Raw genomic sequence first — 23,267 nt, 5'->3', positions numbered from 1 at the left:
CTAGCTGTGTCCGTGACATTTTGCATTCATTTAAATGGACATCGGGTGCGTTCTTTTACTGTCCGTGTCTGTCCTTAACTGTCCGTTCCCAAAGATGTCCGATTTTTCAAGCAGACAGCAAAAACCTACATGTCGGACACGGACGGTAGTGTGAACGCCCCCTAGTCACAAAAAATTGCGTATTAATGATAGGATCCCTTTAACCAATTCACTATGAGCTGGCCTTCAGTTCAGGACCACTAGGGGGCCTAAAGGTCCTCCTTACCAGTAATGGGAAATAGCTCACACTAGTGGCTCTTTACTGAGACTGATAAGGAGTCGGACCAGGTCCTGACCGGAGACACAGCCCTCCTAGCAGCAGCTTCCCCTGTCCCTCCTCCAGTCACACACGTCCGGTGATACAAGCCTATAATATACCGGAGCGGTGACACTGGGCCGGGCTGTCAGTCAGGTCTCCTCCCCGCCGGGTATGACGATGTCGGGGGAGTTTCTGACTACAAGCCGGATGTGTTCTACCATGTGTAGGCCTCGTCACCAGGCATGTCATTACCGGCAGCGGCTCGAGTGTGCGGCAGGTTGCGGCTTGTGATACAGCGGCCACTAGCCAGGACCGGGCCCAGCATGAGCCGCTTATTCCACAACGACAGTCAAGGTAAATACCGCAACCGGCTTCTATACAAATACACGTTCAGTAATATCAGCTCGCGTCCGGTAAGGACTACAAGTCCCATCATGTCCTGCCAGCTGGGAGCGCAAGTGGAGAAGGAAAGAGTTAGGATCAGTGGCAACCAATCAGGACGCTGCTTTCATTTTCTAAAAAGCTTTTGATAAATAAGAGATTTTATATCTATATATTTAAAATAATCTCTTCCTTTTTTTTTTTTTTTAGCTAGCTAGAAAAATAAAATGTATGTCTTTGTACTTCACTTTTTTTTTTTTTTTTTTTTTTTTTTTTTTTTTTTAGCGCTATGGTACAATAGGTTGTAAGCTGTGTTCACACCTGCATTCAAGGCCCTGTTTAGAGCCTCTGCCACAGACTCAGTCAAAAATGGCAGCTAAAATAACGTAACAACTGTGCAATTTTGTCTAGTAAAATGCTGTGATGGAAACCTGACAGACCCCATGTGAACAGGGCTAGTTCACACGGGGACATGGAGGAGGATTTTGATAGTGGAATCCACATCATAATCCTCTTCCTTACAATGCTAGTTTACACTCACCAGCCACTTTATTAGGTACACCTGTCCAACTGCTCGTTAACACTTAATTTCTAATCAGCCAATCACATGGCGGCAACTCAGTGCATTTAGGCATGTAGACATGGTCAAGACAATCTCCTGCAGTTCAAACCGAGCATCAGTATGGGGAAGAAAGGTGATTTGAGTGCCTTTGAACGTGGCATGGTTGTTGGTGCCAGAAGGGCTGGTCTGAGTATTTCAGAAACTGCTGATCTACTGGGATTTTCACGCACAACCATCTCTAGGGTTTACAGAGAATGGTCCGAAAAAGAAAAAACATCCAGTGAGCGGCAGTTCTGTGGGCGGAAACGCGTTGTTGATGCCAGAGGAGAATGGCCAGACTGGTTCGAGCTGATAGAAAAGCAACAGTGACTCAAATAGCCACCCGTTACAACCAAGGTAGCCAGAAGAGCATCTCTGAACGCACAGTACGTCGAACTTTGAGGCAGATGGGCTACAGCAGCAGAAGACCACACCGGGTGCCACTCCTTTCAGCTAAGAACAGGAAACTGAGGCTACAATTTGCACAAGCTCATCGAAATTGGACAATTGAAGATTGGAAAAACGTTGCCTGGTCTGATGAGTCTCGATTTCTGCTGCGACATTCGGATGGTAGGGTCAGAATTTGGCGTCAACAACATGAAAGCATGGATCCATCCTGCCTTGTATCAACGGTTCAGGCTGGTGGTGGTGGTGTCATGGTGTGGGGAATATTTTCTTGGCACTCTTTGGGCCCCTTGGTACCAATTGAGCATCGTTGCAACGCCAAAGCCTACCTGAGTATTGTTGCTGACCATGTCCATCCCTTTATGACCACAATGTACCCAACATCTGATGGCTACTTTCAGCAGGATAATGCGCCATGTCATAAAGCTGGAATCATCTCAGACTGGTTTCTTGAACATGACAATGAGTTCACTGTACTCCAATGGCCTCCACAGTCACCAGATCTCAATCCAATAGAGCATCTTTGGGATGTGGTGGAACGGGAGATTCGCATCATGGATGTGCAGCCGACAAATCTGCGGCAACTGTGTGATGTCAATATGGACCAAAATCTCTGAGGAATGCTTCCAGCACTTTGTTGAATCTATGCCACGAAGAATTGAGGCAGTTCTGAAGGCAAAAGGGGGTCCAACCCGTTACTAGCATGGTGTACCTAATAAAGTGGCTGGTGAGTGTATGTAGACTGCTAGCAGAGAAAAAGAAGCGACATGACCTTTCTTCAGGCGTTTTCCGCCTGAAGAAAGCAATAGAAGTGAATGGGAAGCGTTTTTTACTGCGCGGTTTACAAAAGCTGAGTGACAGACTGCTGGAAGTATTGCTTGTCGCCCAGCTTTCCGTTTAATGATAAAACCAATGCTATAAGTATGAACAGGTTAGTGAAGAGCTGTATTAATTATTAGTACACTACTTGGCTATTTCTAGCAGTCCCAGAAACAGTTAATGGAGCAGCAGTACAAAAGCTCTATTCGAAAGGGGGAATGGGATCCATAGTCTCAAAATTGTGGGCGTCCTGTCAGTTGGACCCCTGCCAACAGCATGTTATTTTCTATCCTGATGATAAGAGGTGACGTTAAAAATTGGAGCAGCTATACAGCCATGCTAATGTCAGACTGGAGCACCAAAGATAACAAGTGAAGTTTTAATACATGTGCAGATTGCCCAATCTGGTCATGGAGGTGGGTCCATGGTGTGATTAATATGGCAGAGTAGTCACAGCATCACAAGCATGACACCCAAATCTTGTGCAGTGTCTGCCCACTCCTCTGGGAACAGGGAAGTTTATGGATGCAGTTTTGTCCTGGATTCAAGCCAGCAAAGTGAGCACACCCTGTATTCGGGCAAGGTTTAAGACACAGGGCCTGTGATGTAGGAACTTGTCTACCTGTCACATCAAAGTGGGCATGAATGAAAGACCATGGGCACTACAGCTGTGACTGTTCTATCCCTTTATCCTTGAGACCGGCCTACATAACTAAAGTGGGTAATAGTGCACATGTATTAAAACATGATTTCCCCCCCCCCCCCCCTTTTCCTATGACACTCCAATCTGTCAATACTATGGCTGTAAAGCGGTATAAGAGCAATAGAGAACATGTGGTGGGCTTCAAAATATAGTTTTCATATGGCAATTTCCATTGAATAGGGAAAAGTCCTAAATAGGTCCCCCTATAAATCACCTGAGATTCCCTTCATAAGGTAATATGATCCTTTTCTACATGCCTTATTGAGTCCTGTTTTTAATACTGGGTTGCCCCTTTAATAAATGTTTGTACAGCACCGTAGCATACGCAGTAAGAATTTCTTAGTACTTGTGGTTAGGCGCTGAACATCCTGCCACACACATTATAGTGCATACTGTTACTGAGCCTTGTGAAAACCAGGTCTTGGAGGTTATAAAGTGAGTCATATTTTTATGTGAGCTATAGTCCTCTTAGTCCTTTTTATTGCCCCTGTGTATCTAAAACAACAAATTAAAGAGGGTGTTCCAAGCAAACTGAAAAATGGGGGGGGGGGGGGGGTTTAAAAAAAAAAAAAAAGAAGCATAATCTCCTACTCCAGTTTATTTCTTGTAGGCTCTGTTCAGGATGGAAAGGAGTGGCTCAGTGGTCAGTGACTTCATCGCTAATGTTATCTATACCCAACATGTGACCACTCAGGCCAGTGATTGGCCAAAGTGGTCTCTACAGGCCCAGACCGTGCCTACACCCTATACTAGAATGGTGGACTGAGGTAGTTGAGCATTGCTACATTCTTTATGTAACCCCATCCAAGTGTACCTGGAATACTCCTCAAAAGAACATTGCAAAAAATCTTCATTAAAAAAATTGCTGCTATTGTGTGTGTACAGCTCCTATGCAGAGCTATGTGTCTCTATGTGTACCCAATCCTGCAGGCATACTTCTGGTTAATACATATGGTTTTCACCTAGGGGTGAGATTCCAGGCAAATGCCAAATTCTTCTGGATTTTGTTCCTTCTGTAGCAACAGCCTCTTAAATTTAGGCAGTCCTCTCCTGCGCCCTCTCCCCCCTATCCATATGGTTATTTCCATGCACATTGCACCTAGCTACAGTCTCTCCTCCGGGTATTGTGTGTGCGCTGTGTTGCACCACATGTGCACTGTGTCCCAGACTTTGTCAGGGGTCTTGTGTGACAAGGCCTGATGTGATAGGTAGGCTGATCTGTATTCTGATTTTGGAATTTGATCAGGGGGCCCCATTTAAAAGAATGAACACCCCATCCATTGTTTCTCTATAGACCACAGTAGTCATTACTGATGCAGTCAGAGACAGAATTCAGGGATTCACAGGCAATGTCTTTTGATTTTAGAAGTTCTTTCCTTTTTTTTTCTCTTAGTCATCTATAATCTTGGAGATTCAGTGTTTAACATGCATCCTACCCCTTTATAATAAGAAATACTCCTCATAGTGCCACCCAAAGTACCCCTAAATGTAAAATTGATGCATACCTTGGCCCTGAATATAATGCTGCCCAAAAATAACAGTTGCACACATTGTGCCATTCCATGAATAACAAGACTCCTGAAAGATAGGTCTTTATCCCCAAAATAATATTAAATATTGTATTCTGCCCTTTATAGTGCACTGTTTAAAGTGCTTCCCATAGTACCCCCTTGGACTTGTGCCTGTTCCACCATCCATGGATGCTAGTCATGTCTTGACCATTACCAGCTATGCTTGGCTCAAGTAGAGAGGCACAGACAGTAGCACAACATGAATGTGATCCATCAAAAGCAGCTTGCTGATTGTTTCCAGATAGCTAAGAAATAGGTTTCTAATGTAACCTCTTATACCTCAGAATGTGATGTCACAATTATCCTCTGTATTATAATTGTACATTACTTTTCTTTTTTTCACTTCTTTTCAGGTAATGGATTGGGAAACAAAGCTAAAAGCACGGTAAGAGTCTGCCGTTCAGTATTTTCTTATATGTAATATATGCAGATCTCTGTTGCTTTTGCAGAATGTAACAAAAATACATTTCGGTGCTAAAGTTTCCTAAACTGAGAGCATCTTGTCATCAGAATATCTCAGTGCTTCAGCCTTATTCACATGAATATGAGATTTATAATGGCGGCACAAAAATCAGTGCAATTTTATGGAACTATTCACTTGTTGGTCTTTTTATTGGACCATATGAGTGGTCTGATAAGATTATTTTTTTTCTTATATGAAAGTCTGTGAAACCGGGAACTGCCTGGATGAAAATTGCCCATGGAAAGTGTCTCTCTTTCACCCAGTTTGCAGCATATGTATAAAACATTAGGCTTTAGCTCTGTCTCATAGATTGTAAGCCCTTGCGGGCAGGGCCCTCTATTCCACTGTGTCAGTCGGTCACTGTTAGTATTATATTTGTTTGTAAATTTTGTGTACCGTATGTAAACCCTCAAGTATAAAGCACCATGGAATTAAGGGTGCTATATAAATAATAATGTCTTGAAATGATCCTGTCTTAAAATGTAAAAACCTTATTCTCATATGTTCCATTTTCTTTTAAATTCTTTCAGATATGTGTGGAGGGGAACATAGCAAGTGGAAAAACTAGCTGTCTAGAATATTTCTCAAACACTGCGAACCTTGAGGTACTCATGTCTGTATATACTGTACTGGGACTCTCTACTTTTAGGGATACTACAAGGCGAGATGACATCAGGGGTGTGTGGTAGAAGTGACACCAAGAGTTCCATGTGCTTCTGTACAAGACAGTAGTATACTGGAGACCGACTTAGCAATTTATCATACATCATTATTTATTAAAAAGGACCTTTAATGTCCTCAGGCAGCACTGTCGGCTTTACCGTTCTGTTCCTCTGGGATGGAGATATCAGTGCCATTACCGATCTCTGCTTACTGTTAGAAGAGCTTTCCTGACAGTATAACTGGTTTGTGAGGAACTCCCCTCCTGACAGTACTTGTCCATAGCCTTGTACTGTCAGAGGAGGCATTCCTTACTGTCCAGCAATGATGCTAAGCTGTGAAGAATGCTGCCCAGTACTAGTGTATGGACGATTACTGTAATGGGGGCGTTCCTCACAGCCCAGCTAGACTGTCAGGAACGCCCTTCAGACAGTGGACAGAGATTGGTGCTGTTATAACGGCACTGATATCTCCAGCCCTGGGGCACATAACTGAAAAGTCAACAGTGCGCTGAATTCAGCGGTATATAAAATGGCATGTGCTAGAGGACATGAAAAATCCTCTTTAAATTTTTTAGTCTTCTTCACAGGCTCTGTAAGAACCTAACCTTTGATTCTGACACAGAGCAGTCACCTAGTATGTATACATCTGTAGCTGACATGTGGCCACACAATGATGATAGTATCCATGTATTGTTTCGCCCAGTCCCCAATAAATGAACTCTGAAATCTTTGACAAGAAAATATAATAAAACTTTGTCTGTAGCTGACGTGTGGCCACACAATGACAATAGTATCTGTATGGGTTGGCCTAGTGCCAAATGGATGAACACTGACATCTTTGTCAAGATATAAAACTTTGTCTGTTTGTGGCCTATATATCTATCTTCCGACTTGTAGGTGATAACTTGTAGTGTTCACACTTGCGCCCGTGTCCGCCTGTGTCTCCGTCTTATTCCTCGGGGAAACTGGATAGGGGACGGTTTCCCGGCGGTCAGTTTTACAACCAATTAATTTGAATGGGTTTTTATTAAAGCAAGCTGCTGGTGTCCGTATGCAGCCTCTCTGCAGGGAAACCGTTTATTTATTAATTTATTTATTTATTTTTGCACAGACACAAAGTCGGACATGCAGGACTTTGTGTTTGTCCAAAAAAAAAAAACCCGGTTTCTCTGCGTACAGCCTGTATACCGACATCGGTGGTTTGCTTTGAAAAAAAAACAAAACATTCAAATGAATATGAAAACTGACTGCCGGAAAGCCGTCCCCTATGCAGTTTCTCCTGGAAATAGGACGGAGACTGGTGGGCAGACACAGGCGCAAGTGTGAATGCCCCCTAAAAAGTGGCAGTCAGTGTCTAAGGCTCTAGATTATCATTTCAGAGCAAAACTCAATAACCCAACCACTAATGTATACATTGGTGTTTAGGCCTTATATATATTGTGAAGCTGGAGAGTATGTTTTGCCCAATCTGCTGACTTTGGTCCTAAGAAATACTACAACCACCTTTGGTAATATGATAACTCTTCAGCTCCAGCTTTTCATCCACTTACTTCAACTTTGACACATTCTTTCTACAAAACAGTGTATATATATATATATATATATATATATATATATATATATATATATATATATATATATATATATATATATTTTCATGATAGATGAATGTAGATACACCAAATGGCTGCCTGAACAGGAACATGAACATATCTTCTAGTCTTCTATATTTCCGAGAATTGTAGCCATCCTGCTTACTGAGTGTTTAATACAATTACCGTATTTCTTTTTAAGGTGTTGACTGAGCCTGTAGCAAAATGGAGAAATGTTCAAGGGCACAATCCACTGGTGAGTTACTGTATAATCTCTCACTGTTATTACCAGGATTATTATTTGGGCCTCCCCAGATACTAGGGCCTTGGTATTACTGCTACTTCTGTTTGCTCTTTAGCTACACTGCCACACCTTTCTTCAGACGCCTTACTTCTTTCCTACAAGGCATGGCTGAATTCACTTAACTTTGTTCAGGTCAGAAAATGGGGTTCCTATGTTGGTTGTATTTACCCGCGTGACTGCGGTATAATAAACTGAGCTTACTTCATCATTGATATCTATGCTGCGATCAGGTTGAGGCTTGCAGCAATCACACAGTCCATGTATCCTGGCCCAAACACAGTCATGTGACTTTTTCACTTTTCTTAAGATTGGGCATTATCTGTCAAACTCTAGATGTTTATGGGGTCTTAATCCAATTTCCTGATTGTCTACATTAGGTTGATGTAGTTTTTAGGTCTTGTGCACACAACTATTCATTTCTGTGGCTCCATACACAAAACCGTGTATTTCCATAGGCCCTTGTTTAGGACTTTGAGCCTAGGGCAAATCTCAGGACAGGTCCTATCCCTGTCCGTTTTGCACATGACATGACGGTCATGTGTATGAGGTCTTAGATTGTATATACATGTGATGTATACTGTTATTCATATTTATCCCATTTTTCTTTGTTTAGGGTCTAATGTACATGGATCCAACAAGATGGGGTTTAACACTGCAGACCTATGTTCAGCTTACAATGTTGGATATCCACACCAAACCAATAGTAAGGATATTAACTTGCTCTAATTCACATAACCACACTTAACCTGAAGCATATCAGTTTATGGGATGTATTCATTGTGGTTTGTGCAGTGCCAGTTACACTTGTGTGATATACTACTGTTCTAATAGTTTGCCACTAGTGATGGCTCTGCAGTTTTCCTCTGTTATTGGGGTCTCTAGGGCCCCAAGACCTGCTGTATTGTACTTACAGGGCAAATGTGGAAGTTTGGAGATTTCTGCAGACTAGGACATATTGTTAACGCAGACATGATAACGTTTGTATGTGCTTGAATACCTGTGAGTTCTCTTGGATGTCGTAGTCTAATGACTTATTTGTATTGACACACCCCGATTTTACCTGTGTAATTTCTTGCAGGTCGCTCCAGTTAAAATGATGGAGAGGTCCATCCATAGTGCAAAGTACATATTTGTGGAGAACCTTTTTAAAAGGTAGATAATTTTTTCCTAGAGTTATCCAGTGTTTATTTGCTTAGGTTATTGAAAGGGTCATCTGCCTTTTGACTAATAATGCTTTCTATTATTCTATGCTCTTCAAATCTACTCCATTAAGACTTGCATGCTGTCAGTGCAAAGTGATATTCTTTGTTTGCACTGAGAGGCAGACGGTCTGATCTGATGATGTCCAGCTGACAGGTGCACAGTGTTGCACTAGAGTCCTCTTTTGAGCGCCCCCTGCTGGAGGATTTATCCCAGTTCTTCAGCATTGGCAGATGCTGCCTATGGGCAAGCTCAAGGTTATCCTATTCTGTTTGGGAATGGAAGGTGAAAACTGCATGTTGCCACCAACAGGGGGAGCACTTCATTCTTTTCTTTTAGCTATCACAAACATTACTTATCAATATGACTGCAGTCAAGGAATGTCTCTAAAATAAAAAATAAGCTTGGATAAAAAAGGGGTATTTATTAAGACTGGTGTTTCCTATGCCACTCTTAATAAAGTCCCTGACTGATACGTTAAGAAGGTAAGAAGCTTGTCTGACTTATTAAGAGGTGCACTTATGCTCCAGAATTGAAATCTACACCAGTTATAATAACTTTGTCAGACCAAGGTGTCCCCACTTTCACAAAAAAAGTGGCAGGTGAGGCACAAAACATACAATGTGGCATATCTTTGGCGCAGGAAACATACACCAATTTATCTGAAAACTGGTGTACATGGGTGAATACATTTTCCCCAGTATTAGGGCCCCTTCACACGGCTGAAACGCGCGCTTTTTTTGCACATTTTTTACGTGTGTAAAAATGAAAATGCGGCGTTTACGCAACGTTTTAATAGACGGCGCGTAAACGCAGCGTTTACTGTGCGTCTTTTGACCGCGTTTACACGCCGTCTATTAAAACGTTGCGTAAACGCGACATTTTCATTTTTACACGCGCAAAAAACGCACGCGTTTCAGCCGTGTGAAGGGGCCCTTATACTTCTATTCTTTTACAAGTGATCAATAGATCGAAGATGAAGTACATGACATGTTCCCATTAAAGAGCAAGCTTCCTTCTCAACATGGTAGTTTTTGTTTTTACTCAATAAGTTCCCCTACTGAGTGATCCGTGTATAAGTAACCTTCGCACGGGAAATTCCAGTCTTTGTCATTGTTATTGTGCTATACTGTAACTATTAACTACTGTAATGCTGATTGTATCACGCTGCCTAATACAGATGGGTGCAAGGCTGTGTTTTCATAGTTATATTGGTTCTTGCAATTGTCTTTTCTCCTGTCTTCTACAATGTATTGGAAAACTGTAAAAAAACAAAAAACTGTAGCAGAGTAACGGACCTGTGACGGATGAGAGCAATGGACAGTAACAACAGTAGTGTGAATCCACCCTTAGGGCGCTTTCACACCTGCACTCGTTGTCCGGTTTGTGCAATCTGACCAATTTCCGTCTCCTGCCCCGCGAAACTGGACAAGAGGTGGATACTCGACAGTCAACTTTCAAACCCATTCAATTGAATGGGTTTTCAAAGGTGACCGCCTGTCCACGGGGAAACCGTGTTTTTTTTTTTTTTTTTTTTTTTTTTAAACAGGACACAAAGTCCTGCATGTCCGGCTTTGTGTCTGGCTAATATTTTGCGGGGCAGAAGACGGACATCGGATGGATTGCACAAACTGGACAACGAGCGCAGGAGTGAAAGTGCCCTTACCCTGATATATTCTACATTGAATATAACTACAGAGACACCAAAATTATATAGTTTAATGTTTTACTATATCTAGTTCACACGTAAAAACCTCCTGGCTTATTTTGGTCCTGAAAAAAACGCTTCCTAATTAGGGCTAGTTCACACATAGGCAAAGGGGCGGATTTTGACAGCGGATTTTGCTTCAAAATCCGCCCCTTTACAATGGTTGTCTATGTAGACCTTTACAATGGTTGTCTATGTAGACCACCGGGCAGCCCGCCGCTAGCGGAGAAAAGAAACGACATGCCCTTTCTTCAGGCGGAAGCCGCTCACCGCATCTCTCTCGGTGTCAAGACCCGCGCGGGCAGTTCACGTGTGAACTGACCCTTAGGAAGCTTTTTTTTTTTTTTTACCTTGCCAAGCTTTTTTTGGAGCTTTTTTTTGTAAAAACCACTTCCAAAAAAAGCCAGGCTGTTTTCCCCTCCCATAAAGTGAATGGGCTGAAAAAACTGCTAGCGGTTTTTTCCACGCGTTTTTTGCAAAAAACCGCGTCGCTTATTTTTGCAAAAAAACGCGCGGAAAAAAACTGCGCGGTTTTTGCCTCCCATTCACTTCTATTGCTTTCTTCAGGCGGAAAACGCCTGAAGAATGGTCATGTTGCTTCTTTTTTCTGCTAGTTGAAAAATAACTAGCAGAAAAAAAAAGCCAGCTGTTCACATAGGGCTCCATTGTAAAGGGGCTGATTTTGAAGCGAAATCCGCTGTCAAAAAACTCCCCTTTGCCCACGTGTGAACTAGCCCTAAGGGTCAGTTCACACGTGAACTACCCACGCGGGTTTTGATCAAAACCCGCCTGCCGCGACCATCAAATGAATGAGCCGACATAGGAGGGAGCTGCCGGGGGCGGAAGCCGCGCGGCTGAGCCCGCGCGGCTTTCGCCTGAAGAAAGGGCATGTCGTTTCTTTTCTCCGCTAGCGGCAGCCCGCCACTAGCGGAAAAAAAAAGCCCGGTGGTCTACATAGACCACCATTGTAAAGGGGCGGATTTTGAAGCGAAATCCGCTGTCAAAATCCGCCCCTTTGCCTATGTGTGAACTAGCCCTAAAAAAAAACCAAAAAAACAAACCACTTTTTTCAAAACAAAATTTGCTCAGTATGTTTCGGGTCTGTGAAGCTGTTTTTTTTTTTTTTTTTGTTTTGTTTTGTTTTTTTTGTTTTTTTTTTTCTTTCTTTCTTCTTCTGGTGAGCTATACTTTTATCGATATAATGTTGGGTCACATAACTTTTTGTTCATTTTCCCATTTTATTTGAGGGAGGTGAACTGACCAAATTATGGCTATTTGGACTTTTTTTTTTTTTTAAATTTATTTATTTTTTTTTTATTGGGACCGTGAATACTCCTGTAGTGCAATATATTGTCGATTGATCAGCATTCTACTACACCCAGGTCATAATAGATATATAAAGGTATTCCTAGGGCCCTCTATTGTGCAGTCAGACCTCCAGTTAGAAGGAAGTCCTGATTATACAATCCGATTACACTAGGTTGGTTCTGTAGACTGTTACTATGCAGATATATAGGTCTGCATAGATGCATAAAAAAAAAAAGATACAAAAAGGTGAGAGTTATGCTAAGTGAATTATTTTTTCTTTTTACAATATTGGGTAACACATTCATAACATCGGTGCTTTCAACATAGACCTTGGATAGTTCTTAGCCAAAATAAACAATGGTCTACAGGTCACCCATGTGTGGTGAGTTACCTGAGAATACATGCAAATGCATTGCGAAAAGTGACTGAACAATAATATAGAAAACTACTTCTCCTTATGTCATAGAATAAGTTAAAAACAGACATTCATTTCAGATTTCTGACCGGCTTACCGTAGGCAGTGAAGGGGGAACACATGCAGGCTAGTTTGTAGAGGAAGATTGACAAGGGAGCACAATGTACCCGGTCTTATTTAATGTGTAGGTGGAACATAAACCCTTCTTCTCTGGTTGAGGCTTCTTGGTCTGTGACCTCTCCACTAACTCCACTGCCCTACTGTATTTTGCAGTGGAAAGATGCCTGAAGTGGATTATGTGGTGTTAACTGAGTGGTTTAATTGGATAACAAAGAATATTGACCTTTCTGTTGACCTGATAGGTAAGTATTCTACCTTTTTTGCAATTTCAGAAAGAGAGAGGCAATATCTAATTTGGAGGAGAGAATTTGTGTTAACATTGTATATTAGAATTTTTAGACTTTAGATTGTCTTTATCCTTCTGAGTATTCTAGCATATTTGACAATCCAGCACTTAACTACTTACTGTATTTTTTAACAATTTTGGGATATAGAAATGATACTGTATTTAGGCCTGGTTGATATCTGCGTTCAGGCCATTCCGTTCCCCTTTCCACATGAAAAATGCAGAGAGACAAGCAGCACTTTTCTCTCCACATTTTTCATGCTGAAACCGAGCGAAAACCACACGGATCCCATTATAATCTATGAAGTTCATGGATTTCCTAAAGTAACCACTTTTTTTTTTTTTTAATGCTGATTAGATTTCCTTTCAGGGGGTTTGCAAACGGACTTCCTGAACGGAAACCCAAATGCATATGTGAACCGGGCCTTAGCCAGCAGAAAATCAGATGACTATTAATAATTATTATTATTACTATATATATATATAGCACTATTAATTCCATGGTGCTGGATATTTGCCGGTTTACATATTGTACACAAAATATACAAAATAAGCATGCTATCGGTGTCCAACTGTCACAATGGGATAGAGGGCCCTGCCTGCAAGGGCTTACAGTCTATGGGGGAAGGGGGTAGAGACAGAAGGAGAGGGGGAGACTGTTCAGATGGTGTTGTGGTGACAGTAGTGTTATTGGAGGTTGTAGGCCTTCCTGAATAGGTGAGTCTTCAGGGCCTTCTTGAAGCCTGTGATTGTGTGGGTGAGTCTTATGGGTCTTAGTAATGAGTTCTAGAGTATGGGGGATGCACGGGAGTAATCTTGGAGATGGTTGTGTGAAGAGTGGATAAGAACAGAGCGGAGTAGGAGGTCTTCGGAGGATCTGAGGTTACGTGTGGGCAGGTAGCAGTAGATTAGATCAGAGATATGTGGAGGGGACATGGTGGGTATGGCTTTGTATGTCAGCGATAGTAACTTGAACTCTATTCGCTGGGCAACAGGTAGCCAGTGAAGGGATTGGCAGAGGGGAGCAGTTCATGAAGAACATGGGGGAGAAGTGTATATTAAGTGAGCAGCACAGTTTAGGGTGGACTGGAGGAGGGTGAGAGTGTTCAATGGGAGTTCATGTAGAAGGGTGTTACAGTAATCTAAGGGTAAGTTCACACAGAGTTTTTGGCCTCAGGTTCTGTTCCAAAAATCGGGTCGCCGGGACTGAAAGCCGGTGCACTGCACGGCATCCAGCCACGCACTCCGCTCCGGATTAGGCCCAATGAATGGGCCTAGTCCGGAGGGTGGAGTTTCTTCAGGCCGAATTGTGAGACGACTCGTCCCAAAGAATGAGCATCTCGCTTCTTTTATCTATGAGCCGGTAGAAACGGCTCCTGGAAAAAGCTCCTGAGCGGCTCCCATTGATTTCAATGGGAGCCGTCTTTTTGGTCAGAGTTTTGAGGCGATTACGGCCTCAAAATCCTGACCTAAAAACTCAGTGTGTACTTACCCTAAGCAGGAGATAATGAGGACTAGCATGGACTAGCATCTTTGTAGTTTCAGGGGTGAGGAAGGAGCGGATTCCATGGATGTTCTTGAGTTGGAGGCGGTAGAAGGTGTTGAGGGTTTGGATATGCGACTTGAAGGATAGGTCAGAGTGCAAGGTTATCCCAAGGCAACGGACAGGGGTAAGTGTGGTTCCATTAACTGTAATAGATGGGTCAGGTAGAGGAGCCATGCGAGGTGGAGCGAAAATGAACTTTGTTTTCTCCATGTTGAGTTTGAGATAGTGGGAGGAGAGAAAGGAGGCTACGGCCGCTAAACAGTCTGGAACTCTGGACAACAGAGAAGTAATGTCTGGTCCAGAGAGATATATTTTAGTGTCATCAGTACATTGAAATTGATATTGAAAACCATAAGATTCTATGAGTTGGCGAAAGCCGAGTGTGTAGATGGAGAACAGGAAGGGTTCTAGGATGGAGCCTTGGGGGACACCTACAGAGAGAGGGCGAGGTGAGGAGGTCTTATGTGAGTGGGAGATGCTGAATGTGCGGTTGGTGAGGTATGAGGAGATCCATGAAGGGGACAGGTCTGTGATGTCAAGGAATGAGAGCGTTTCTAACAAGAAGGAATGGTCGACTGTCAAAGGCAGAGGAGAGGTCAAGGAGTAGGACAGAATAGTGATGCTTGGCTTTGGCAATTAGTAGGTTGATTGTGACTTTGGTTACGGCAGTTTCTGTGAAGTGGTGGGGTCTGAAGCCTGACTGTAGTCTGTCAAAGAGTAAGTTGGACAAGAATTAATCCAAACTTAGTTATGGGATTCTCACCTATTGAGGTTAACAGAACCTCGTGACCCCAATTTGGCAGTGTGGAACGTCTCTTTGTGGCATTGAGCTGATGACACTATCAAAATTGATGAGTGTTATGAAAGAGCCAAACTTTCCACTGAAGGGAAGTGGCTGCTTTGCATTAGTAAACAGGGTTTAGCAGACACTCTTTTACCACTGACGCTGGGTTCACACTAGCACCCGGACTCCATTCTGAGCTTTCCGTCTTCTGCATGCAGAAGACGGAAAGCTGTCAGACCAGGTTCGGCAGTGAGTGGCGGTGAGCGTTTTATGCTCTCCGACGTGAAACCGTTTTTTTGTTTTTTTTTTAACCAGACAGAGTACTGCATGTCCGACTCTGTGTCCGTTTAAAAAAAACCTGATTTTGCCGCGGAAAGCATAAAACGCTCACGGCCGGACATCTTTCAAACCCATTCAAATGAATGGGTATGAAAGAGTCCTGCAGGTTTCCGTCTCCTGCTCTGTTTTGTGCAGGAAACGGAAACCTGTATGAACGGAGACCGAGTGCAGATGTGAACGAGCCCTTAGTGAGACTTCTACATATCAGGCACTTAACCTGTGGATATGTAGGACATTTTAAAGTTTAAAAAAAAATCTCCCTTAGGGTAAGGCCCCACGTAGTGAAAAGCAACAAAAAAGGAGACTGTTGAAGAAATAGTGGCAGAAATTTATTTCATTTTTTTCCATTGCATTTTCACAGGGTTTTCCTCTGCAGACTTTCTGCCCATATTATACCTATATGGAAAATGTCAGCGTTTCCACAGGTATAATTGACATGCTGCAATTTTCAAGAACACAGGCGTCTTTGAAAATGCAGCTTTTTTTACTGCAAGTTTTTTTTTTCGGCAATGTGTGGATGAGATTAGTCAGAATCCCATCCTCTTTTCAGGTACTGTAAAATGCTGTGTTTTCACAATGTGAGGCTTCTACCTTAAAGAGTATCTGTCAGGAAGTCTAACATAGAAGATGCAAAAAGAGATTATTAACATTATAAATAATAGCAAAAGTTTTTAATAAAGAGAAGGTGTCCTCTCACCTGGTAAGGTTGTGACTAAGACACAGCCACCATGAACAGCATATGTATGTTTTAGCATCTCCCCGCTTGGTAAAGGGGCAGAGTATCCCTGAAATGCATAATGTGCGTTTTATATTATTGTTATTCTATACTTGCGAAGCATGGAGTCCATTTGACTGAACATCCATTTTCTGGTCCTGCTATTTCGAAATAAGTCTAACATGTCTATTTTCTACCTAGCCTTTTACTTACTGTTCCACGGATTGAAGATCCATTTTCCATTTGTCTTCTAGCCACCTTTGTTAATTAGATATGGCCCCATTTAATTTATTCGCGCAAATACAAAGTTAATCTCCAACTGGGTGGCAACCCAGTTCTGGAGACTGATTATCTATTGGAGATCTATCGCTGCTGTGTAATGAATGGGCAGCGTCTGAGCACCATGACTTCTAGAGTGATCTCTTTAGTCTTGCAGTACGAGTTCCGTTAAAGATGCCACCTCCAGTTACCAAACAGTCGGGGATTAGCGGCGCATGTGCGGAATGTAATGGGCCATATCTAATGGAGGGGGCTACAGGAAAAATGGAAATGTTGTACAATCTGTGGAGCAGCGAGTACAATTGCTCAGTTGCTTTTATTATATCTTTATCATTATTATTATTACTACGGTTATAACAGTTCAGTTGTTTAAATACAAACTGTCAAGTCTGGAGAAGAGTCCTAAAACTGCATTTTAGTCACCAGGCGCTGATTTACTTATATAGATGTGTCTGTATGCTAAGTACAATAGAAATAAAACAGTAAATTAAGAAGCAAACCACTGTTACTGAGGAGAACGGGGAATATGTGATGGGCCCATCCGGGTTATACCGTAAGATTCCATCCGCACTGTAAATCTGTTTTACAAAAAAAAGCCATCTTGTGTTTGCTGTATATATCTTGCAGCTGGTATGTGTCCACTGGGAGCAGCAGTGAATGTACAGCCATTTTTTATTGTGCCCTGCACTGTGTCAACAGACTGCTATAAATAGTTAATAACGCTGTCACATCTGCTTTCCTCTATAGTTTATCTGCGTACATCTCCTGAAACCTGTTACCAGAGACTAAAGATGAGATGTAGAGAGGAAGAGCGGGTAATACCACTGGTAAGGCCATTGTAGTACTTGTATGCACATATGTAGATTGGTGTTCTGTACCATAGAAGAATATGAGTTTATTACTTAGAGGACCTTTCATATCCTTTAAGACATTATATAGCATTGCAAAGCTGTCGGTGCATTGAATTCAGCACTCTTTCCGTTTTGTCTGTAGGTTCTTCAGTTCACGATTTATTGTTGCATTTATTTTCAGGTACTGATATTTTTGTACTGTCCAGGGGGCCGGCTTTAAAGCTCTGCATCATCACTGGGAGGAGGGGGAACGCAACATCGCCCCCGATATAACACTTGCATAGTCTTGTACTATGGAGGGAACGTTCCCCACCTCCCAACAGTAACTTTGAGCTGTTCCGGAAGGTTCGGTGATGGCAGTAGCTGAAACAAATGCCACTGATGTGTCTGGAATAGGGGAAGCCACAGGCAAAGCTGAGTGTGTGCTGAATTCAACACACTGATATCAAACTGACACACAAGTTACAGGTGTCAGAATATGTCAACTTTTAGAAAAAAAAGAAATTTTGACACCGTTTTACATTTTAGTTAAGGGGTTAAATTTTGAATCCTCGGAATCGCACCGAAACATAGAATACAGGTGACGTCATTTTGGCTGCACAGTGAACGCTGTAAAAACAAAGCCTGTATGAAAATCGCACAAATGCACTTTTTTTCAAATACACTCCATTCTGAATTTTTTTTCCAGCTTCCCAGTACATTGTACAGAATGAATAATGGCGGCATCATGAAGAAAAATTTGTCCCGCAAACATTAATACCTCATATGGCTCTGGGAGTGGAAAAATGAAAAAAAGTTATGGGGTTTGGAAAAGGGAGAGTCAAAAACGGGAAAAAAATAAATCTAAATTGCCCACGGTGGGAAAGGGCTAAAGACAACTCACCATTATTGGTGAAATTATCATTCCTAAACATAATAAAGTCTTGATTGATACTAAGATTTCTTATGAAGCAAGGTGAATTTCCTTTTTTTTTTTTTTTTTTTTTTTTTAAATGTGCCTGTGGGGTGGCCAAGAGCCCTGGCTGGACCGCTGAGTTGCTCCCTCTGTAGGTGCTACGTTGCAGTGGTGGTGGTCGCTGTGCAGCGCTGCACCTAGTAGAGTAGGGACCTGCTATACAGAGATCGCCGTGAAGTAGCTAATGGGCTTAGGCACCTTGATCAATGTGTATGCTAAGAACCTCCTGTTCATTTTTGTATATTTTGCTAAAAAGCATTAGATCAATGTGTAAGATTGGGATGTGCCGTCCATATCTGACAGATGATTCCGTTGGATCAGTAGCTCACAAGTCACGTATTTTATAAATGAGGCTTTACCTCCATGACCGATACACATGCGCCAAGTCTCTTAACTAGAAGAAACGTGCCTCTTAAAGCTAATAATCTTGAATATATTTTCTTTCCTAGACCATAGATGTTAATGTACTCTGAAGTCCCTGCAGAATATCACACATGTCTGTTCTATAAGCAGCGCAGTCACTGCCGTATTAGCTGAATAGCAGACGTTGCACCCTTGAACTGCTTGGAGCTCACAAGAAACTCTACAGCAAACAACGTCTGCAATTCAAGAGTCCTATTATGCTGTAGAAGCTGGCATGGTAACTGCGTGTTGATCTTTTTAAGCAGCACCATGAATAAAAAGGGTCAGTGGCTCTTTTGAGAGCAGTAATGGAGCAGGTAGTGGTTGTGTAACTTAGATCAGAGTGACAGACTGGTACACTCCACAAGACCTAATAATAGGAAATTGTATGGCAGGAGCTAATGAGGATCAGGGGAAAACTCAACAAGAGATCAGGTCGGCCAAGGCTGCTGGGAATTGTGTGGTCATATAGTATACAGTAAAGTTGGAATAGATAAGAAGCCGGCCTGTTATTAAATATGGATGTGAATACAAGCAGCACTGAACGTCTCAGCTCCAGGCGTGAATGTATATGTATATATTTATTTTTATTTCTCTTCCAGGAATACCTATACGCCATACACGGGCTCTATGAAGAGTGGCTTATTAAGCAGAGCTCATTTCCAGTTCCAGCACCGGTTCTTGTAAGTTATTCCGTACCATTACACTCGCCGTCATCAAAGTTTTATATACTCATCCACTTGCATCCATGAGCCTAGTTTTGCACATAACAGCCTTACTAGTGAATTGTTCGCTTTAATGGGTAGTATTCTACAAATAAGGCTTATATTTATCGTATACTGGAAAGTTCTACAGTTTTCCAATGTAATTTCTGTATCAATTTGTCATAGTTTGTAAGATCTCTGCTTGCAGTCATTCTGTATGAACTTTCCTTATTTACTTCCCATGGATACAGTCCTGGTCATATGATGGACATCCACGTGATCATTCCGAGCTGTGCTCCTGATCATCATATGACCACAAGAGAATTATCTTTAAAGGGGCTCGATCATTGGGAAAAGTCATTTTTAACTAATCAAATCCTTGCATAGCTGTTAGAAAGTCTATTCCACACCTTTAGTATGTAAATTACAGTGTAGAGATGAGCGAGTACTGTTCGGATCAGCCGATCCGAACAGCACGCACCACAGAAATGAATGGATGCACCTGTTACTTCCGCTTTGACGGCGGCCGGCCGCTTAACCCCCTGCGTGCCGGCTATGTCCATTCATTTCTATGCGAGCGTGCTGTTCGGATCGGCTGATCCGAACAGTACTCGCTCATCTCTATTACAGTGGTTTTTGAATAAGTCTGTTTTTATTCATATGCTAATTAGCTTCCACCCAGCACAGGAAGTTCCCAGCAGCACTCCTCTCTACTATTCTCTCCTATCTGTGTGTGCAAGCAGGAAGTCGTAATAATCATAATCAGCTGCCTGTGCTGTATACACTCATAGTAAACAATAGCAAAGAGGAGTGCGAAAAAAAAAACAGTGGCAATGCATTGCTGCCTTTCCCGCAGCACTTTTCACGGAAAGTCTGCAGAGATTTCCTCTTTGGACTTTCTGCTTCAATTATACTTATAGTGAAACTGCCAGAGATTCCTTAGGTATAAGTGACATGATGCAATTTCCAAAACCGCAATGGTTTTGGAAATCGCAGTGTCCACTGTGTGTATTTTCCAGCAATGTGGGGATAAGATTCCGTAGAATCCCATACACTTTGCAGGAACTGTAAAACGCTGCTTTTTTTTCTTTGGCGTTTATGCCACATGGGGCCCTGGCCTAAACAAGTTATTTTTGTTTATTTTGTTTTATATGTATACCGGGGAAAGGTGGTGACTTTGTTATAAGATGATCCTTTAATAGTCCCACCATGGGGAAATTTAGTGTGTTACAGCAGCCTGGATACTACAGTAATATATAACAAGAAAGAACACACACAAGCTCAGAATAGCAGATAGGAAAGATACTAGGAGTCATAGGAACTAAAAGAAAAGTAAGACTTCAGGATCATTTAGTTCTCTGTGCAGAGTGATCTTACATGGTATTGCTCTTCTTCTCTTTTTCAGGTGATAGATGCAGATAAAAACATGGAGGAGATGATTCAGCATTATGAAGAGAATCGCGGGAAGATTCTTGCCGCTTGATATCAGAACTTCATGTCTCATGTATATACGGTAGTCTAACATTATAATGTGTCTCTTATTGGCACAAATGCAAGAAGCCATTTTGTATTAAAAAAGATTAACATGAAAGATTACCAATCCATGATCTGACAGTGGCCGCTAGCTTGCCAGTTTGATGCATCGAATAAATGCCTACCTGTCACTATGTCGGAAACATGTGACATATCAGGCCTTGGATTGGACTGTTTTTGAGGACCATGTACTTTTTCTTGAAGGTGCTATTGGTAGACCAAAGTTCTGTCATCTTGCTTGTGAATCTTATAAGCCTAGTAGAGGATACAGTGCAATCGCCATATTTTATTTATGTGACTTCAGCAGTTTTATTTATTCCTTTTTATTTAAGAGGGTCCATTATTTTTTACTTTATTTTAAAAAATAAAATATTTCCATGAGTGATATTGTTTGTACATGTCGTACAATGTTCATTGATGTAATTAAAAAGAAAATCCTTTATTATATAATAAAGAGAATCTGAACTTTGTTTCAGGTATGTTATTATGACTGTTTAGAGGTGAGAAGGGGAAAGAAAAATTGGGTAATAAGATAATCTCAGATATGGCCGTAGTCCTGGCCTGTGGACTTAAAGAGGACCTTTCATCAGATCGGGCACATGCAGTTTTATATACTGCTGGAAAGCTGACAGTGCACTGAATTCAACGCACTGTCGGCTTTCCCGATCTGTGCCCAGTGTAAAGCGCTATCGGTCCCGTTACCGTAGGGCTTTACAGTCAGTAGGGCGTTTCTGACAGCCAGGGACGCCCTTCTGCCCAGCAGCGCCTATCGCGCTGTACTGTGGAGCGGGGAGGAACTCCCCCCTCCCGCTCCTGATAATACTCGTCTATGGACGAGCACTGTGAGCAGAGGGAGGGGGCGTTCCTCCCCGCTCACACTGTACAGCGCGATTGGCGCTGCTGGGCAGAAGGGCGTCCCTGGCTAACTGTCAGAAACGCCCTTCTGACACTAAAGCGTTACGGTAACGGAACCGATAGCGCTTTACACCGGGCACAGATCGGGAAAGCCGACAGTGCGCTGAATTCAGTGCACTGTCAGCTTTCCAGCAGTATATAAAACTGCATGTGCCCGATCTGATGAAAGGTCCTCTTTAAAGGGGTTGTCCACTTTAAGCAAATAAATGTTATTGTTTGTAAAATGAAAGGTTATACAATTTCCCAATATATTTCAGTTCCTCATGGTTTCCTAGATCTAGGAGTAAACCATGAATAGCAGCAAACAAAGGGGATAAAAATTAGATCCATGGTCATGTGATGGACACACAGCTCATTACAAGATGTCTGATTACTCTGTGACGAGTTGTGCACCTGTATCCACCATACATCACATGACAATGGACTGATTTTTAGCCACAGAAAGTAAACCATGAATGACGGCAGAGATCTAGGAAACAGTGAGGAATTGATACAGAAAGTATATTAGAAAATTGTGTAACTTTTCATTATACAAATAACATTTATTTGCTGAAACTGGACAACCCCTTTAATTTCAGAGTATGAGGAAATTGCCCTGACTTAGGTCACCCATAGTCTTGTCATGTTCTAAATTGGCTGGCTGAGCAATAGCACAAAGGTTACCTTTTTAACCATTTAAGGACACAGACCGTTTTGGCCTCCAAGATGCAGTGCCATATTGTTTTTCATCATTTTTAATGCAAGAGCCGTACAATTTTTTTTCCTGTAACACAGGCACATAAGGACTTATTTTTTGGCAGACAAGCTGTTTTCTTATCATGACACTGTTTTAGGGTGCATGCAATGCATGAAAGAAAACAGCAGCACAGGTAAGTACAATAAAGTTGCAACCCTCACAGCCTCCCCCACACAGGTCCGTTGCACTAGAGTCCAGGCAGCTATCAGTATCTGCATTCTGTATTTCCACGGCGCAATGTTTAAGCTCTCTAAGAGCTTCTCTCAAGCAATGAAGCTGAGTGTTTTATCTAGCATTTCCTTATCTGTCTTGCTCTATTTGTCAGATATTGCTGAAATGTCTCCAGTGTTTAGGTTACAGACCACCTTGGCTATCTTGCAGTAGTCTGTTAGTCCCTGTTCCTGGCCACTGTGATTGAAGAAAGACTCCATTAGTACTCAAAGTACATTTATCTTTTCCCCCCTCAGAGGCTCCCTTTCCTTTATATACAGTGCGCTGAATGTCTCACCCCCTGAGCTCAAACTAGACTACCGTATATGACGGCCTGGGAGTGGGACTTAAAGACCACCCTAACTTCAGCCCAATGGACCGATTGTTGCACGTTTATTAGCAAAGGCAGTTGGCAAGTCAACCTTATGGAGCCTTTCTTAAAAATGCTTCAGAAATCCAATA

The 23,267-nt window shown here is 42.1% G+C and overlaps 1 protein-coding gene across 1 annotated transcript; it reads left to right on the top strand.

Annotated features, from left to right (window-relative positions):
• The first annotated feature begins 456 nt into the window (after nt 1-456).
• Nucleotides 457-21,358, top strand: TK2 (thymidine kinase 2). The gene is made up of 10 exons (XM_075281959.1): nt 457-652; nt 5,132-5,163; nt 5,772-5,846; nt 7,698-7,751; nt 8,413-8,502; nt 8,878-8,951; nt 12,704-12,792; nt 17,247-17,326; nt 19,310-19,390; nt 20,817-21,358. Exons 1-10 carry the CDS (start codon nt 541-543, stop codon nt 20,892-20,894), a joined length of 765 nt encoding a protein of 254 aa, XP_075138060.1. The 5' UTR covers nt 457-540; the 3' UTR covers nt 20,895-21,358.
• Nucleotides 21,359-23,267: the final 1,909 nt, after the last annotated feature.

This window comes from Leptodactylus fuscus, chromosome 7, assembly GCF_031893055.1.
Source record: "Leptodactylus fuscus isolate aLepFus1 chromosome 7, aLepFus1.hap2, whole genome shotgun sequence".
In the NCBI taxonomy this organism is placed as follows: domain Eukaryota; kingdom Metazoa; phylum Chordata; class Amphibia; order Anura; family Leptodactylidae; genus Leptodactylus; species Leptodactylus fuscus.
The sequence above is the reverse complement of the archived record's forward strand: the minus strand, read 5'-3'. Positions and strand labels throughout refer to the sequence as shown.

Bases quoted from the DNA above. Each gene is read 5' to 3' on its own strand.
- TK2 (XM_075281959.1), top strand. From the start codon at position 541: ATGTCATTACCGGCAGCGGCTCGAGTGTGCGGCAGGTTGCGGCTTGTG. The intron at 7,752-8,412 runs GTGAGTTACTGT...TTCTTTGTTTAG, and splicing joins TTCAAGGGCACAATCCACTG to GGTCTAATGTACATGGATCC. The intron at 8,952-12,703 runs GTAGATAATTTT...TGTATTTTGCAG, and splicing joins GTGGAGAACCTTTTTAAAAG to TGGAAAGATGCCTGAAGTGG.